The sequence below is a fragment of the Hyperolius riggenbachi genome, chromosome 1, assembly GCF_040937935.1.
Source record: "Hyperolius riggenbachi isolate aHypRig1 chromosome 1, aHypRig1.pri, whole genome shotgun sequence".
In the NCBI taxonomy this organism is placed as follows: domain Eukaryota; kingdom Metazoa; phylum Chordata; class Amphibia; order Anura; family Hyperoliidae; genus Hyperolius; species Hyperolius riggenbachi.
The window spans coordinates 177477769-177491744 of record NC_090646.1 but is presented as its reverse complement, the minus strand read 5'-3'; the positions used below and the strand labels follow the sequence as shown (position 1 = coordinate 177491744).

The 13976-nt window shown below is 42.5% G+C and overlaps 1 protein-coding gene across 2 annotated transcripts in view; it reads left to right on the top strand.

The window, feature by feature from the left end:
- The window catches only part of GUCY1B1 (guanylate cyclase 1 soluble subunit beta 1), a 106486-nt gene that overhangs the window by 80679 nt on the left and 11831 nt on the right, over positions 1-13976 (top strand). For both annotated transcript variants that reach the window (XM_068278881.1, XM_068278882.1), the window contains 4 exons: positions 1104-1301; positions 4102-4339; positions 7946-8086; positions 8636-8790. In XM_068278881.1, coding sequence (XP_068134982.1) covers positions 1104-1301; positions 4102-4339; positions 7946-8086; positions 8636-8790 — 732 coding nt within the window. The remainder of the gene's footprint in view (positions 1-1103; positions 1302-4101; positions 4340-7945; positions 8087-8635; positions 8791-13976) is intronic.

Genomic DNA, 13976 nt, shown 5'->3' with positions numbered 1-13976 from the left:
TACTGCAAGCAAGAAAGAGGCAGCACTCCACTGGCTGCAAAGATGATTTGTACTGTGGAACAGATACATTGCATGTTACAGACCCTCGCGGTCCTTTATCAGGTGTACAACAATGAAGGACCGTGAGGATCCGTAACATGTAGTATATATGATACAGACAGAAAAATAGCATTTGTTAGAACAAGGCTAAGGTAGTCTCCATATACTTTAAAGTACACCTGAAGTGAAAGGGAAATGGCAGATGCCATATTTATTTCTTCTTAAACAATTATTATCATTAATTTATAAAGCGCCAACATATTCCATGATACCAGTTGCCTGACTGTTCTTTTGATCTTCTGCCTCTTAGACCCTGAACAAACATGCAAATCAGATGTTTCTGACTGAAATCTGACTAGATTAGCCACATGCTTGTTTCAGGTGATGCCAAAAAGATCAGCAGGTTGCAGGCAACTGATATTGTTTAAAAGGAAATAAATATGGCAGCCTCCATAACCCTCTCAGTTCAGGTGTACTTTAAGGCGCTACCTGAAGGAGTACAATTAAATCCTGAATGAAGTGATATATTCCCTTCATAAAAGCTTACACATAAGAATTTTATATCAAGGACAGCTTGAAGACAAACATATGCAAATATCTGTTTATAATCTTTTCTCTGATTCAATACACATTTTAACTTAAGTTGTTGTTTGTTTTTATTTATCTATTTTTTTTAGAATTATGCATGTGGAGGTTTCAGCAAAAATGTTTAATTTATAATATTTTCTGTAAGGATTTTGATGATCACTTCCTGGGTACATTGTACATGTATATGTTGATGTATAATTTTTGTCAGCATTATCTTACCTGATTGCACTTTAACAAGTTAATTCTGATATCTTATTTAATTCAAAGGTACTTTATTTTTATTTATTTTTTTTATGAGTGATTGTGAGTCATTGGTGCAATATAGCAGGTACAGGGGAACTGTGAATTTCCTAAATTAAAAATACTGCTGTTTTAAAGGGTATATTTGCATATATTTAATATTTATTTATATACAGCCCCAAATCTTACATATTTTAGACAATATCACATACTGTATCACTGTTGATTTTTTACAGTGTAATGAACTTGGATGACTTGACCAGAAGAGGCCTGTACCTCAGTGACATCCCCCTCCATGATGCCACCCGTGACCTTGTGTTGCTGGGGGAACAGTTCAGAGAGGAATATAAACTGACTCAAGAGCTGGAAATCCTGACTGATAAGCTGCAGCACACCTTAAGAGCTTTAGAAGATGAGAAGAAAAAGACTGACACGTAAGACATTTTTCAGCAGTTTATACTGGTACATCATAGATAATGCTCTCTCACTGTATGGTTCGTTGGCAGAGGACCCATCTTATGTCTCTCTGTTCAGAGCAGCAGTATCTCATTCAAAGCATTAGTAAGGAAGTAAGAGCATCATCTCCAAAGGTGGTAAAACAGGATTTACTTATAACAGCTTCTAACAGAGAATCAGTGTGCAAAATATGCCCTCTTTATCCTGATAGTGGCTGCTTATGGATTTAATACATTATTTTATATGAAGTATGCACAAAAAAATACGTTTAAATACAAAATAAAAAGTGAACAATGTAAAGAATCATGTTAAGTATCATGCATACTTAAAGTGTTATAAAACTCAGCATTTCTTCGTTGCTCTAAAAGATTATGTACAGCATAAAATCTACTACCACAAAAAATTGTAGCAGAACAGCATTCAAACAGTTAAACACAGCAATTTGTTATTCAGTGGAAAGCTCCTTTCTTCAGTGCTTGAATGAGCAGCTTCTGGCCGCATCCAAAGAGGTGATAACATTTTTTTTACATTCTTTTGTCTGCTACATTCCTACCTGTGCTGAAAATGAGCTCTCTCTGCTGTACAAGCAGAGAGCTGAGAAGTGATTGCTAGATGGATTTTAATAAATGAATACAGCAGCTATGCTAGAAAATTTAATGACAGCTTTCAGAGCAGATGAACTGTAATGTTATGTCAGACTTTTATCCCACAGTTTAATATACCGCTAGTGTGCAATTAAATGCTTATAAAAATTGTGTCTGAACCTGTGCTTTAACTGATCTAACTTTTGACACAGAGCAAAGAAAGAAAAAATGAACTGTTATGGTCACTGGCACACGAAATGGCCTTCAAATCCCTTTGAGGCTGGTATAATGGCAGTTATTACTACAGTGATGTCCAGGACTGGATTGGAAGTTAATAAGAAAAAAAAAAGAAAAAAGAAACAACAGTCTACACAGTAAAATGCAGAACTACATATGATCTTGTAAATGATCAAACATTGCTAAGTCTGGTGGTTCCAGATTAATGAAGTACATTTTTAAAAGATAATAAAAAGCATCAATACCATTAAGGAGCACAAGTTCAATATGCAGGGTCAATGGACCACTGTAACGTTTCTGCAGATTAACTATGTAAAACTCCAAATAGTAGAGTAGTGAGTAGTGTCGCTTGCACATTTTTGCTAGTCATTTTCATGTCGAGAATGCTATTTTCACTTATGAAAATATTGTAATAATAATCATAATATATTTTTGTCATATGGTCAATGAATAACAGATACTGTGTAAACCATGAATTTTCCTGGAAAACACTATTTTTCGTTTTTGAATATATCAACTGCGATATGTATGGGTGCATGTGGCTTCTACAGACATTGAAAACAGTTGCCATTCCACTTTCACTTTGGCAGGCACAGGCAGCCAGTCACGGTCTACGTACACAACTTCAGCAAACGCATTAGTGAATTACATTTTTTCAATGAAAAATAGCATGAAAAATGTGACAAAACAGCGGAAAACCACAAAAAAGGCAACAAAAAACCCCCAGGAAAACTGCAAAGTTTATAGAATGATTTTCAATGGCATTTGCACTTGATAGTCAAATACTTCATTATTTTGCAGTGGCTGGATGGTGGTTAAGTGCTCTGCCTCTGACACAAGAGACCTGGGTTCAAATCTCGGCTCTGCCTGTTCAGTAAGCCAGCACCTATTCAATAGGAGACCTTAGGCAAGTCTCCCTAACACGGCTACTGCCTTTAGAGCGCGCCCTAGTGCTGCAGCTCTGGCGCTTTGAGTCCGCCAGGAGAAAAGCGTGATATAAATGTTATTTGTCTTGTCTTATTTTGAGAAAATTACGGTAACACATTTTGCTCATCAAAAGTAGTGAGTACTGAGTGAGTATGTGCAAATGTTCACACTTGCACTAAACAGAGGGCTCTGTGCCAGGTGTAGAACGTTGCCTCACACATTTCTGCTGGGCAGGGCAGAACTACAGAAATCAACCTTCTGTTCAGGGTGGCATTCAGGCATATAAAGGATACCACACGTATTTGAGGGGCTCTAATGCCCCTATCATATTCTAAGGCCAGCCGGAGGACATAGACTTAAGGTGGCCACACAATATATATATTTTTTAATATCTGTTCAATTCAAGAATTGCAATCAATTTTTCTGATTGATTGTAGCATTTCAAAAGTATGACCAATGTACCACACACATGTAAAATGTTTCCCCAATTATGATAAAAATGATTGGAAACTCTGAGAAAATTGCTAGGGTGTGTAAATTAATAAATTGACAATCTAACACACACCATACAATCTTTAGAAAATGTGAAAAAAAAAATCCAGCATTCTGAATCGATAAAAATCAGAAAAAATGGAAATCCGCTATGGTTTTTTAGTCGAATGAAAAAAAAACGGGAGATCCAATCATATTTATCGAATTGTCGTAAAATCGGATCATTTTATTGCATCGTGTGTGGCCACCTTTACCAGCAGGTTTTTTTGAGATTTGGCAGGAAGAAACCGACACCATCACAGAGAAAATATAGTGCTCTGGCTGATATTCTAACCCGAGGTGCTAGTGCTGCAAGATGGGGGTGCTCTCCAATTAGCCACCATGCTGTACCAAATTGCTGTATAATGTTAATTTACTACATACATTTGTATACAAATGTGTAAATCACTTGAATGCATGCCAGTGGCTTACAACATTAGTTTTTAGATATATCTTACTTTCAGCACCTTCCCTAAGACATGTTTCTTGACAATTATAGATTGCTGTATTCTGTTCTTCCACCATCTGTTGCCAATGAACTGAGACATAAGCGCCCTGTTCCAGCCAAAAGATATGACAATGTGACAATTCTGTTCAGCGGTATTGTGGGATTCAATGCTTTCTGCAGCAAACACGCCTCCGGGGAAGGAGCCATGAAGATTGTGAATCTGCTGAATGACGTATATACCAGATTTGACATTTTAACAGACTCTCGCAAGAATCCCTTCGTCTATAAGGTAAATTAAATAGAAAAAAAAACTGGCATAGATGTGTTAATCCCTCCTCCACAAATATGGTGGCTATACAATAGATGATGGCAGCCCAATCGAGCAATACAATAGATTATATTTACTCCACAGTCTAAGACGGGCTACAAAATTGATACGTGGGATGGAAGGTCTCGCTTACCAAGAAAGGTTAGATAAACTGCGTTTATTTAGTCTAGAGAAAAGACGCCTTAGAGGAGATCTAATTAACATGTATAAATACATCAGTGGCAATATAATAGCTTGGCGGATGGGCTTTTTGTCCCTAGGCCTACTCAAAGGACTAGAGGACATGATCTGCGCATGGAGGAAAAACGTTTTAGCCATTTATTTAGGAAAGGGTTCTTTACAGTTAGAGTGATTAAGATGTGGAATGCATTGCCACAGGAAGTCGTTATGGCAAACTCTATACCTGCATTTAAAGGGGGCTTAGATGCTTTCCTTGCGTTGAAAGACATCCATGGCTACAATTACTAGGTTATGCCTAATGATGTTGATCCAGGGATTTTATCTGATTGCCATCTGGAGTCAGGAAGGAATTTTTCCCTTTTGGGGCTAATTGGACCATGCCTTGTGGGGTTTTTTTCGCCTTCCTCTGGGTCAATAGGGGTATGTGGGGGACGGGCTGGAGTTGTACTTTGTACTGGTTGAACTCGATGGACGTATGTCTTTTTTCAACCAAAATAACTATGTAACTATGTCTGTCTAAAGACTGGCATACATTGTTCATTCTTCAGTAGATCAAATAAATGATCTGTATTTACCTGATATTGATTGTCTGTCTCGTATACCACACCACTAGATATTAAGCCTTGTGCACACACCAGAGGGTACTCGGCCAAGGTGCCTGCCTAGTATTTAACGTGTGTACGCCGGCAATGATGTGTCTCCTAGAAATCCGGAGTGCCAGATTTCTGGAAAGGTCACCAAGGTCCGGGCATTGGGTGGCAGCTGCCCAAGGGGCGGTTGTATTTGGAAGAGAGATTGTTGCCTATGGAAGAAGAGGCTGCAAATAGAATAAAGAGGTTGCAAATAAGGAACAACACATGGAAATAAGGAGCTGCTGCCCAAGGGACCTCTATAGAGCTGAAGGAGGCTGCTGTACATGAATGCTAGACATGTAAGAGGGGGCTGCACAAGGAATAGGAGGGGGTGCTGCACATGGAAGAGAAGCTGCAAGAATGTTGGCCTAGTGGTAGAGCATTGATCTCCTTCTTACCCCTCCCTCTTGAAGCTGCTCTGTTTGGCGCACAGCCGTTTCCCCCTCCTCCCCCCTCCATAGCAACACAAAAGGCTCGATTCACAAGGCGGTGCTAACGCAGTTAGAGACTTTAGGCATGATAACCATTGCACCACGCTGGTGAAAAGCCAGTTTAGGCGTGATAAGTTTAGGTGTGATAAGTTTAGGTGTGATAAGTTTAGGCATGATAAGTTTAGATAAGTTTAGATCGCACGCAAAGTCCCGCACGCAAAGCAGCGCCATTAAACTCTATGCGAAGTGCACCAGACTTTGCTAGCGCAAAACTTTTGATCAGCTGTGCACTGCGGTGCTAACCCAGTTGGTGCTTAAACTTATCACACCTAAACTTATCATGCCTAAACTTATCACACCTAAACTTATCACACCTAAACTTATCATGCCTAAACTGAGTTTAGGCGTGATAAAGGGCTTTTCACCATCATGCTAACTGTTAGCACCGCTTTGTGAATCAGGCCCAAAGTGTTACTATCCTGCAGGATAGAAATAGTCTGTACAGCACTCCCAACCCTTTGGGTGACAGTAATTGTACATGTGCATGCATCTCTAGGCAAAATTTCTAGCAGAAGTCTTCTCTAATGTCGATCGTGCTGCCACAAGCTTTGTAGTACATGATTCAGCATAAAGCTATGAGTTTGTCATTTGCATCCCACCTTGCCCAGCATTCCCAATCATTGGTAGATTGATGTATACAAGTGGTTCCAGGGGGGTATATAGCAGCTGCTAATGAAATATGCAAATAAGCCCCAGTTTTCTTAATGTAAAATTCTAAGATATTACTCAACAGTGCTAAGATCAGTGATAGATAAAACTCTATTCGTTACAATTGTAACCTGGTATGCTAACACACATACACTCATCCCTTTTATACTCCCACTGCAGTGAGTTCAACCTAAGAGTTGCAACTAAAGCCTGGGGAAGGCAGGGAAAGTATACATATACTGGTTTGGCAAAGAGATTCAATTTTCCAAATACACAGATGAAGTAAAAAAGTAATATGTCTTGCAATAAAAGGTTGGTTACAACTGTGTGATGCAGCCCATTGAATAACACTATGAACTTCTCTTGTAAGGACAGTTTGATAAAAAGTTTGGATAGCTCTTTCAAATGGTGCAGTAACAAATTGCTTATACAAACACTTCAATCAGCTAAGCCATGTTCACAAACCTGTGGTAGAGATGGGAGTTTACCTGCCGCTTAATCCACAGCATGCACCAGCCAGTTGCTAATCCTGTGGAGATTTTTGAATGCTGACACGCTGGCATCTGTGATCTGGTGTGATTTGCTGATTCCATAGCCCAGTGTTTCCCTGTGCACCACTAGAACTGCATCCAGATAAGACTTTGTGCAGCGACTACAGGATCAGCAGACCACACCAGATCCCAGACACCAGCGAAGTATCGCCATCTCTATCACACGTTTGTGAATATTTCTTACTTTTTCCTGGTTCTCAGCACATTTTTAAGGAATAGGGGATATTTTCCAAAGCATATGTATAGTTTCATTGTTTTCATTTCAAACAACCAGTTGTGCTCTTTTTTTAAGGATACCATAGTGCTAAAAATATGGCAAAAAAGACACCTACTGTGTGTGTGGGGAGTTGTGCAGAGACTTAACTCATCTCCCTTGCCTCACCTCACCTTGTGACCATGCTCACCGCTGACCTCAAGTCCAGTGCGCGCGTGCCCAAGGTACATCTTCCCGGGGGAGTGTGTGCTCACTCCCGAAGGACATACTGTGCATGTGCTGACCAGGACTTCAGAATGGGCCGCTTTGCAGGAAAACGAAGGCTAACACCAGGGCAAGAGAGCTGCGGTTAGCCTCTCACTATTCCCCACACACACAGTAGGCGTCATTTTTGCCATATTTTTAGCACTAAAATATCCTTTAAAGCCGTTACTTTACAAAGCAGTAGAACGTTTATTCGTTTTCTAAATAGCATGACAATTTAGTAAGCTACACATACTGTATCTGGTTCTTTCATTGTTTTTACAATATCTCCACGCATGAGCAAGATTATTACAGTACATGCACTGATGGTTGTTCTACCCATCAAACACCTGTTTAGTCATGGTATTTAAATTAAAAATTGATCTATTAGTTTACAACATTCCTTGTTTTCAGATTGAGAAGATAACTAATGTGCAGCAATGCCCCAAATTCAGTCATTTGTATCCACACGATAAATCAACCACAGAAATCCCTAGAATTCCAAAACAGCCATTCAGCTTTTAAATCAGCACAGAAGTTTTGTTAATTGTAAAAGTGATCTGAATTATAGAATATACCTAAACAGAGCCATTGACTGTCTTTTTCAGGTGGAAACAGTTGGAGACAAATACATGACAGTGAGTGGCCTTCCAGAGCCATGCCTTCATCATGCACGCTCTGTTTGTCACCTTGCTTTGGATATGATGGAAATTGCTGGGCAGGTCCAGGTGGATGGAGAACCTGTACAGGTAAATACTACTTAATTAAAGCATCAGTCCATCATATTCATAGATCATGCATGTTCAAGGGTCCTCATGGGGGGTGATCAAGGTTCTTTAAAAAAAATAATTTTTGCCCACGTGCAAAAATCCCTAGTTGATACATTGTTAGTTCAAGTTTTTCCTTGTTAGGAATGCTACCTTGTGAGGTGTGCTACCTTGTTAGGAATGCTACATTGTTAAGAGGTATGTGCATAGTGTGCGCTGCTAACTTATTTGCGCTCCTTCTAAGTAACAGCCGCTCTACTGAACCCGCCCTGAGCCCCAGGCAGCCTATTGAGCCAAGTGACAGGCAGCCTATTAGGCCAATTAAAGTACGGGAATCATGTCCATTAAAGCCACTGGACCCACCGGGGCTCAGAGCGGGTTCAGTTGAGCGGCCATTACTTAGAAGGAGTGCAAGTAAGTTAGCAGCACACACTACACTGCACTGCTGCACGTAGCGTGCGCATAACTCGGGCTCCTCTCATGCAGCTTAATGAATCAACTTGAATGTTTTTTATTCTTTATCTCTCCTAGATTACCATTGGAATACACACTGGGGAAGTGGTGACGGGTGTTATCGGTCAGAGGATGCCACGCTACTGTCTGTTTGGGAATACTGTTAATTTGACTAGCAGAACAGAGACGACTGGGGAGAAAGGAAAGATCAACGTTTCTGAATATACATACCGGTGAGACAATAAAAAAATCACTAACCATAACACTTATTACACTGGAGATGTAGTCAGACAGCTGATTGAAGAAACCATTTGGGGAAATAATCCAGGGGAAATGTCAAAGGTATAAATATTTAAAAAGCCATAAAAGAGAAATGTTGTTCTTGAAAGCAAACTTCATGGGGTATTCTTTAACCTTCCTGGAGGTAAGCCCAAGCCGAGCTCGGGCTATGCCGCCGGAAGGCACCGCTCAGGCCCCACTGGGCCGATTTGCATAATTTTTTTTTTTTGCTACACAAAAAGCTAGCACTTTGCTAGCTACGTGTGCAATCCGATCGCCGCCGATCCGCCGCTATCCGTCGCGCCGCAGAACCGCCCCCCCCCCCAGACCCTGTGCGCTGCCTGGCCAATCAGTGCCAGGCAGCGCTGTGGGGTAGATCGAAGTCCCCTTTGACGTCACGACGTCGGCGACGGGGGAAGCCCTCCAGGAGATCCCGTTCTTTGAGGCGATCGGAGGGGCTGGGGGGATGCCGCTTGTCTCGCTACATGACCTTGTCTCGCTACATGAATTTTTTTTAAAAAAAAATGGCTTTGCTGACCCTGGCGGAGGGTTAAAGGAATAAATATACAGTGGTGTGAAAAACGATTTGCCCCCTTCCTGATTTCTTATTTTTTTGCATGTTTGTCACACTTAAATGTTTCTGCTCATCAAAAACCGTTAACTATTAGTCAAGGATAACATAATTGAACACAAAATGCAGTTTTAAATGATGGTTTTTATTATTTAGTGAGAAAAAAACTCAAAACCTACATGGCCCTGTGTGAAAAAGTGATTGTCCCCCTTGTTAAAAAATAACTTAACTGTGTCAATTATGTTATCTTTGACTAATAGTTAATGGTTTTTGGTGAGCAGAAACATTTAAGTGTGACAAACATGCAAAAGAATAAGAAATCAGGAAGGGGGCAAATAGTTTTTCACATCACCGTATATATATATTTTTCTGTTTTTTTCTGCAAAACATTTCTATCAAATATCTTTGGGAGCCAATGGTCTTACTAAAGAAGCCAATACACTCTCAGAAACCAGCAAATATAAGAAAGAGAACAGGACTCTTTGGAATTTTCACTCATGTATTCACTAGATTAGCAGCAGAATATACAGACTAGGCTGGCACATTTTAGGCCACAGCTTCCCTTCCTCAAGCACACATGCACACTCTGCTCCTAATCCAGCTAATAAAAAGGATAATCTGGAATGAGTGAGCTATGGCCTCCATCTTTATTGCATGTCCTTCTTCAAAGCTCATTTCCAGGCGTGAATCCAAAAATACCATTTAATGCAACCAGGGTAAACAAATACTACATTTTCATGTGAGATGATGCTTCTGCAGTTACATCTTCTCTCTTTCAATCACATTCCAAGAAGCAGAGGAGTACAGAGGTCAGTTTTTAAGTTCTGTTGGTGAAGCTGCTGCAGCTGAGTAATCTTCACTTTTCAGACTGGAAGAAAGAAGGCACAGTCTGCAGCACTGATAGTCAGTGGTGCAGGAAGTGTCTGGGCATGTGATCAGGGTCTTTAGCAGTCATTTATACAACACCGGCAAGCATGCATGTTTATGTAAATGGAATTTGAAGGCAGGAAGAAAGATAGTAAACATCATTGGTTGTAATGATCATGGATGGATTGATGAATAGAGGACTATTGGGCACTGGATGTATCTGTGCATCTTTGTGTTTTGTGACTTTGAACATTAACCACATTACCCCCCGCGGTACAAATTTCTCTGTCCCTTTTTTCCCCCCTAAAAAACCAAGGGACGGAGAAATCCGTACCTTCCGCGCTACTGCCACTATCCTCGCTCCCGCCGCTCATGCGCGCGCTCCCGCCGCTCGTGCGTGCCGCCGCCCGCTCGCCCGGAGATCAATGAACGGGAAAATCCATTCCCGTTCGTTGATCTAAGCCACCGCAATGATCTGCTGCTTCTTTGAGAAACAGCACGATCATTGTGATTTTTCCCAGCCTCGTAGTGCAAAATGGGGAGTTGGAAAATACAGAAATATCCAGTGCGTAAATCTTTATCTCTCCTCCGCTGTGGCTGGAAAATATAGTGAAGCACATGTAACTAGATACTGTACTAGGCGCTTCAAAGCTGATTTACCGCTGCTTAATAGTAGAGATTAACCAAGTGTAAGACAACAGTGGATTTCAAAAACCTTCCATCCAATAAACTTGTGCTGTGAAATGCCTGAGATTATTAACCTAAATGACCGTTCACATAATATTTGTGCTTTCCAAAGCATGAAAGACATATTATGGGCAGCTAAGGCAGGGCAGCACAGCCAAGAATTACTTGTGTAGAGTTGTGGTCATATAAAACAAACCTGTCAGGGCTTGCAACATTGCTAAACACACAGCTGTTTAGTTCAGGGTGCTGCAAGATGCCTGCAAACACTATTGTTATAGCTTAAAATGTTTCCATTGTTCCTTTACTGAGAAACCGGGAGCTGAACTAAATTGAGGCCTTCATTTATCTGGACTGGATCTCCATTCTATTCCTTTCTGCTATTCACAAAACAACAAGAGCACTGTTGTTGTGAAGTAAAGTGTTCTCACTGGATTTCAGACAGTAGAAGTCCAAGAAGTTAATGCATCTGTAAAAGGGGCGCTATGGCTAAACATTGTAAAATTGAAAATATGTGCAAACATATACAAATAAGAAGTAATTTTTTTTTCCAGAGTAAAATGAGCCATAAATTACTTTTCTCCTATGTTGCTGTCACTTACAGTAGGTAGTAGAAATCTGACAGAAGCGACAGGTTTTGGACTAGTCCAGATGCATTAACTTGCTGCCAATATGTTTCTTAAACATCATCAGGATTTTTTCTGCTAATGGCATATTGCCTTAACACAGCTATAGTGAATCAGGCACTCTGTTTTTTTTAAGGAGTATATGGACTGATCAGTGTGAATGTTCTTCACGGGCGTCCGCACGTCGGGCAAACTGGGGCGCCTGACCCCCCCGGCCGCCCGCCTCCCCCCCGGCCAAATCAGTGGCAGCACCCCTCGGTAAGCCCCCCACCCAACACAGCGCAGTGAAGGGGGAGCAGCAGGCACAGCCGCAGAGAAGGGGGTACGTCTCCTCCCCCTTCCCTCACCTTGGGGCTCCCCTTACTCGCTCCCCCCTCCATAATTGAGTAGCAGGCGGCAGCGGAACACTTCCTTTAAAGATCTGTGTGCAGCTGGTCTGGTCTAGTCAGTGACATCAGACCAGCAACGCACAGATCTCCCTCTCGCGCAGGGAATAGAGGAAGTGTTCCGCTCCACTGCCGCCCGCTGCCAGTCGCTCAATTATGGAGGGGGGAGTGAGGAAGGGTGAGCCCCGAGGTTCCCCCGCCACTGTACCTACCGCACTTGTCACTACCTAAACTGGGGGGCCCTGTCACTACCTAAACTAAGGGGCTCCTGTCACTACCTAAACTGTGGGGTCCCTGTCACTACCTGAACTGTGGGGCTCCTGTCACTACCTGAACTGGGGGGTCCTGTCAGTACCTGAACTGGGGGGCTCTGTCACTACCTGAACTGGGGGGCTCCTGTCACTACCTAAACTGTGGGGTCCCTGTCACTACCTGAACTGGGGGGCTCCTGTCACTGCCTAAACTGTGGGGTCCCTGTCACTACCTGAACTGGGGGTCTCCTGTCACTACCTAAACTGTGGGGTCCCTGTCACTACCTGAACTGGGGGGCTCCTGTCACTACCTAAACTGTGGGGTCCCTGTCACTACCTGAACTGGGGGGCTCCTGTCACTACCTAAACTGTGGAGTCCCTGTCACTACCTGAACTCGGGGTTCCTGTCACTACCTAAACTGTGGAGTCCCTGTCACTACCTAAACTGGGGGCCCTGTCACTACCTAAACTGGGGGGCTCCTGTCACTACCTAAACTGTGTGGTCCCTGTTACTACCTGTACTCGGGGGCTCCTGTCACTAACTAAACTAGGAGGCACCTGTCACTATCTAAACTGGGGGGCTCCTGTCACTACCTGAACTGGGGGGTCCCAGTCACTACCTGAACTGGGGGGCTCCTTTCACTACCTAAACTGTGGGATCCCTGTCACTACCTGAACTGGGGGGCTCTTGTCCTTGACTATATTCCGTATACAGGGAAACAAAAGAAGTGGTAATAATATCCTCTCAGGTGTGCCACAACACCTACATAGACTTAATACTGATAAAAAGGATATATGTAGCAAAAAAACTGAAGAAACTTTAAAAGTTTATACGCAAAAATACAAAAGATTTTTATTGAAGACAACACTTGTGCAAAAATATTTATAAAAAGTATCCGTCAGGGAACATTTTCCATAGCAGAGAATGGCAGAAATACATCAGTTGTTAACATCAAGATTAGTGCAGTTGTGCAAATTGAGGCGACAACGTCGACTTGTTTCGGGATAGACCCTTCATCAGGCCTCCACAAATAGAGACAAATCTGTATAGTTAACACATGTTCTTAATAAACATCTGGACAACATGAAGCCAGGTATAACCACTCATCTAATTTTCAGACACGGGAACCGCACAAGGCGGAGCTGGAGAGGAATGGCTCTTGTCACTACCTGAACTAGGGGGCTTCTGCCAATACCTAAACTGTGGGGGCTCCTGTCACTACCTGAACTGGGGGGCTCCTGTCACTACCTAAACTGTGGGGTCCCTGTCACTACCTGAACTCGGGGGCTCTTGTCATTACCTAAACTGTGGGATCCCTGTCACTACCTGAACTGGGAGGCTCCTGTCACTACCTAAACTGTGGGGTCCCTGTCACTACCTGAACTGGGGGGGCTCCTGTCACAACCTAAACTGTGGGGTTCCTGTCACTACCTGAACTCGGGGGCTACTGTCACTAACTAAACTAGGAGGCACCTGTCACTACCTAAACTGGGGGGCCCTGTCACTACCTAAACTGGGGGGCTCCTGGCGCTACCTAAACTAGGGGGTACCTGTCACTACCTAAACTATCCAGGCCAGCCAGCCCAGCATCACCACCAGCCAACCAGCCCAGAATCACTGCCAAAAAGGCCACAGCATCACCACCAGTCAGGCCAGCATTTACTCCAACCAGCCAGGCCAGCTCAGCATCACCGCCAGCCAGGTCAACCCAGCATCACCGCCGGCCAGGCCAGCCCAGCATCATTGCCAGACAG